Source organism: Salmo trutta, chromosome 16, assembly GCF_901001165.1.
Source record: "Salmo trutta chromosome 16, fSalTru1.1, whole genome shotgun sequence".
Classification (NCBI taxonomy): Eukaryota; Metazoa; Chordata; class Actinopteri; order Salmoniformes; family Salmonidae; genus Salmo; species Salmo trutta.
The window spans coordinates 22934283-22940282 of NC_042972.1; the positions used below are offsets into that span (position 1 = coordinate 22934283).

Consider the following 6000-nt stretch of genomic DNA (forward strand, 5'->3'; position numbering starts at 1 on the left):
ATCTTTTAAGGGAGTATGCAAGTACACTCAGCTAGGTGCCACCCAAACCGAAGCATGCGTCATGGTGTCACTAACCTTCAAAGCCAGTCTTTGGAAAATCCATTGTTCTGGAGGAAACACAACAATAGTTAGCATAAATCACCAGATCACAATTTTGATTCCAAAGATGGAAAGCTTGGGTGCATCTCTTTTGAGGTTCCTACTGATAAAGTATGGTAAATTGTGTTTCTGTTTCGGCATGGAAGAGACGTGAAAGAATGACCAACTGATCTCCGATAGAAAAATGTGCATTTCGATCGATATGTCCAATTACTTTTAATGCCTTTGTTTTATCGATCCCTTTGGCTTTCAGTTAAATGATTTACTACCTCTCAATATGCAGGTCAGGGATTGGAGAGGAGAGAAAGGCAGAGATGTGATGGGGAGGAAGAACGATCCCTTTCTGATTTCATTATATTGGCAGCCTCTCAAACACAACGGAGCTTAGGCCTCATTAGGCATGAGGGAAGCAGACACTACAAAGAATGAAATACACAGAATTGCATTAAACAAAGAATGTCTGTAGGCTGTTTACAAGAGCTCCATAAAGCCGAGATACACGAAAGATCTGCGCCACTGGCCGCACCACTACCATTGTTATTGTTTTTGTTGCCGAGCATCATGCAGCATGGTAAAAATAAATGCAGTACATATTGTGCTGTTCGATCACTTGTGCAATGATGTCTGAGGGGGAAAAAACTGTGTTCGTTGTTTGCAGTATCTTCTTAGTTGTTGTATTATCACAAACAAACGTGGCAGTTTCACCATTAAGGATTGCAGCTTCAAGGTATTGTGTGTGTGTGTGTGTGTGTGTGTGGGTGTGTGTGTATAAGCCTGTTTTGCCGTCTTAGCTATCAGTCTGTCAGACTGACACATCACAACACTGTAGAGGTTCAGCCTTTCCCTGTCAACAACTAATAGTATGGAAAACACACATACACACACAATCATAGGACGGTGAGCACATACAGACACACAGCTGTGCACACACACGCAAACACTTCACAATGTCTTAGACACAGCTAAGACACGCAAACACAATATCAGGTTAATTTGATGTATACTATATAAAGCACACTAATTGATTTTCCAAATGTCCTTAAATATCACTTACTCATGTGAGTTACATAAGAAACTCTCATGTCATGTAAACATATAACAATGTAACACAAACAGAATTCCAAAACAAAGGAGTATCATGTCCTTAGAAAACACAACCCTTCCAAGTCAAAATAATCCAACAACCCTCCATTTTATTCAAGCCTCCTTTAAACAAGTGGGAAACAGATTCCGTGTTGAGAGTTACATTAGCAGAAAGGCCCTTCACTGTGCTTAATTCTCTCAGCAGAGCTGGGCCATATCAAAGAGACTCTGGAACCTTCTAAACACAGCCAACATCAAGGGACTGTTGCATCTAAGGACAGCATAGGGTCGATCAAATCAACAGAGGCAAAACAGTAGTAACCTTGCCAAATACCAAAATATAAGATGTGCCTTTTTCACTTCAGACATGCATTTAAGACAGGGCTTGTGTGTCATGTACTCCTATATGACTGGCACCTTGATTTGTATTTGTCAGTATTTTAAAAACCTTACTTTTTGCTCCCTCATCTATACAGAGAACAGCTTGGATTACCGAGAGTACCAAATCCTCCATGATGCTTCAAATCAAATCTAATTTTATTGGTCACATACACATGGTATTGCGATTGTAGCGAAATGCTTCAATCATTCCATTGTTTGATGTGAGGGGAGGTGAACGTGTTGTGTAACCAGTGAAGGACTTCAGACATGAACACTGCTTTGTTTAAACACGGGATGAAATACTGTAGCTTGGTTTCAGCTTTGCTCTACTAATATAGTGAGAAAGAGTATACCTATCAAACCAAATCAATAGAGGGGTTACTGTGTTAGAAAATGTAGAGAGGATCTTGCCGAGAAAGACAATAGCCTACAGTAGCAAAAGAGTAAACATCGTCAGTGACAAGAACGTGCCTCTTTCTGAGACAGTTTGAACTTTGAAGTGCTGTGAGCGATCTCCCCATAGCATTCCATCACAACAACACATTATGTAACATACAGCTCGCACACATTGAAAATGAACACATTAACATGACCCATCCATTAGGGATATTCCCACAATAACAGGACAAACATTTTACGGGGACTAGGTCTTTAAATGCCAAGGGCCATCTACATTGATTGAATAACAGCAACAATAGCACATTAAAAATCACAGTCAAAAGACAACATGAGGAGACAGAGAAAGGGCAGGATGTATATCAGGTAAAGCCCTGCCAGAGAATTACTCTTTCAATTCTCCATACTGCCCTCTACCCACCCAGAGCAGTAGCTACTGACTCTTCAGCTGTAAGTTCAGCTAACTTGATAGCTCACATCAGGGAGAGATTGTTTAAGAGAAGGATGGAGGAGGGGATGGAGAGACAGAGGACAGTCATTGATATGTCTGAGTCCTTGAGTGCAGCAGTATTGGTCCTTTAGTAAGAGTGCCTTGTTGCCTGGACATTCATCACTGTTCTAATGACGTTTAAGGAGGAGAGTGGATGGAACACAGAGCATGTTCTCCTGGCTAGAGTATGGCTCTCTTCTCTCTCTGGAGGTCTGGACATGTATAACGTGTCTCAGAGTAGGAGTCCTGAATGATCTAGGACCTTTTAGATCATCATAAATAAGATTATATGGACAGGGGGTTGAGGACTCATACTCTGAGACACTTTATGAATACGGGATCTAATCTGAATGTGTCTCAGACAGTACCATAATCCTCCTGCTTTTCTTCCTCATCTCTGTAGCTTGGGTGCTGATGGGACAGGTGATGGGATGTGGATGGTGCAAACCAGATGTGACCAGGGGGATAGGGGGATCATCTTGACAGATAAATATTCTGGATGGTTGAACTTCAGTTCTATGTGGCTGCGAGTGACCTGCTGAATAGGACCTGTGACAGACAGGACACAACTTATGGAAACTGAAACTATGTAACTATTCTGTGTGAATCTTGAGTAATGTTTTTTAAGATATGCGCATCCATGGCAGCAGTATCATCAGTGTATGTCCGGTGGCTGGGCCCCTCCCTGATTTTGTCCTAGAAAATGTTATTACTGTTCTCTCTCTCATCCCTCACCTCTTCATCTCTCACCCCTCTTCCTGAAAAGCTCCTATGGGACCAACACTACAATCACATTGGAAAACTATTACATGATTGATGACTGAATCTCAATATGTGACTTGTTCAGCCTCTTATACTGAGGAGATGGAGCAAAGAATAGCAGAGTTTAACTTAGAGCGCAGCTGTGCAGACAACAGGTCACTGCATTAAAAACACAAGTACAATGTTAGAACAATGTAGCTATGAAGCTGTAATAAGCTTGTTCAGCCTCTTATACTGAGGAGATGGAGCAAAGAATAGCAGAGTTTAACTTAGAGCGCAGCTGTGCAGACAACAGGTCACTGCATTAAAAACACAAGTACAATGTTAGAACAATGTAGCTATGAAGCTGTAATAAGCTTGTTCAGCCTCTTATACTGAGGAGATGGAGCAAAGAATAGCAGAGTTTAACTTAGAGCGCAGCTGTGCAGACAACAGGTCACTGCATTAAAAACACAAGTACAATGTTAGAACAATGTAGCTATGAAGCTGTAATAAGCTGACATGCATGTTTCATTTAAATTTCACAATGGGAGTTTGTAACTTTCCATCAAGGTCATCAACTATGATACACTGTTTGATCTAGAAACCACAAATTGCAGCAATGTAATGGCATGAGTGCATCCCCTTGGTTTGCAACCATATTCTCACGTTGAGAAGTCTATACTCAACAACCAATGTTAGCCTTTAGTGCTGAATTATATGGAGACCATCAGTAGGCAATTTTGTATTTCTCTGAATGCCTAGTATTATCTAGGCTGTGTCATCCTATTCACCATTCACACGAGTAAAGGACTGAACTGCTCCATTACGTGTTTGTGTACTTAAAGGCTATATGCACTCAAACATGCCATTGTTTATGTTTTGCACTCAGAATTATACCCTAGCCTATCAAAGTCGTGGGCTTTGAAGGTGCATTGAAACCTAGGCTCTGGACGGCCATGCGCGGGGTGCGAAGGAATTTAGGAGACGTGATCCCTCGATTCGTTCTCTGGACACCGGCCAGGTTCCAGTCCCGCTGTTACATCACTACATACTGTATGTGTGCATCGATCAGACCTGCTAAAGTACCGGACAGACACAGACGCCCTGTCACCTTCTGTATGAGCTAAGAATCGCGCAAAATCTTCTCAGGTGGTTTACTGAAACCATTATTTTATTGCGTAATATTCCCCATGTGTGGTTAGAACAGGTTAAACGTGATGTACGCATAGACTCATTCTTCTCCTTTCGAAGTAATGTCATTTTAATTATGTTGAATTGCTGACAGGAGTAGGCCATTTCAGCAAGTCACATTATGTATGTAGGATGAATGTCATCTCTTCCATGCGTGCGGCAGTAGCTATAGCTGCAAGTCTTCTCGTCCTGTTATCTTTTCGTGGTTGGGGTAACATAACATTGGCAATGTTATTCCCCTTGATTACATGACACATATAAGAACACTGTTTCCTACATATGTATGACACACACTGCAATGAACATTGTCAAATATAATACAATATTGCAAACCATGCAACGACTTACCAGGATAGCAGTGGGTAAACATGGCCAATGCTGAAAACATTATGGATAAGGTCCACCAGTGACTGGATTCCAGTATTCGCCGCATGTCAGAATAGTCATCGAGAGCAACAAGGCAACGGGTGACAAAGTTTGAGGTCTACAAAATTACATAAACTTGATTGCAGAAAGCACACGTAAACCACATAGGATTTGAACACAACTGCAACCCCAAATTGAGTTTAGTTTGATGGTAATTCACTTGAAACCAATTCAGCATATGTTTCGAAGAATATCTATGGCTGCGGTCGCAGATAAATAGTTGTGATAGTCCGCCACATGCAGACAGGCTTTCTTTTCACGGAGAAAAAGTAAATCCTAGAGGAAAAGTAAACGAGTCCGACTCAATTTCGTACCCTTGAAGAGAAAGTGTTCGAATAATATAGATTATTTGTGTTCGTCCATTCAGCGGTGACTCGCGCGGTCACTTAGATTGATTGTAGAGAGAATGTTGCGAAGGCAGCGCTGGAAGCGTTCCATTCTTCCATCCAGGAAGTAGCGGCATGCATGTGAGGGTTCTGGCGGACGGTTTAGAATAGATCGGGCTGCACGGGCTGCACGGGCGGGAGGGAAAATCAGAGCTCGGGACGCTGGATCCTAGCGCCGTCTTTTGGATTCCTAATAAACCTACAGCAACACTAAAACATTGTGTCAAGTTCTTATTTTTATACAAATCGCTTTCTACTCGTGATAACTATTTTTCTACAACTACAAATTGTTTTCTACGCGTGATAACTTTTTTTCTACATCTACAAAGTGCTGTCTACTCGTGATAACTTATTGTCTTTTTCTTGTCGTCAAATCCCTGCCAAAAATCAGGTTATCCTTAACGCTTCTAAATATGGAGTAGCAGGTTTGCCATATCTGTCATGTTTGCAGATATATCTCTCCTATGTGCAAATCTTTATGACAGTCATTTTACTTAAGGCCCTTGAAAATGACCTGCATATTTGCAGTTAAAAAAAATTAGAAAGCAATATATTGTGGATCGTGAATGGCATTTGTGGATGGTGATTTACATTTGTGGAATGTGATTTACATTTGTGGATTGGTGATTTACATTTGTGGATCGGTACTTATTTGTACAGATCATGATACACGAATACAACATGCAGGCTGTGTGTTCACAATACATTTGGCATGATATTGATCCCATAGATATGGCCTCTGCAGAAATCTGGGCATTCATACTTCTTGCCTTGCAGGACAGTGCAGTGCTGTTGAGCAGAGCT

The 6000-nt window shown here is 41.3% G+C and overlaps 1 protein-coding gene across 1 annotated transcript in view; it reads right to left on the bottom strand.

Annotated features, from left to right (window-relative positions):
• LOC115150327 (receptor-type tyrosine-protein phosphatase gamma) overlaps positions 1 to 5313 on the bottom strand; it is a 256267-nt gene extending 250954 nt beyond the window's left edge. Inside the window, exon 1 of the mRNA XM_029693504.1 lies at positions 4733 to 5313. Coding sequence (XP_029549364.1) covers positions 4733 to 4817 — 85 coding nt within the window. The 5' untranslated portion in view covers positions 4818 to 5313. The remainder of the gene's footprint in view (positions 1 to 4732) is intronic.
• Between the last annotated feature and the right edge of the window lie 687 nt (positions 5314 to 6000).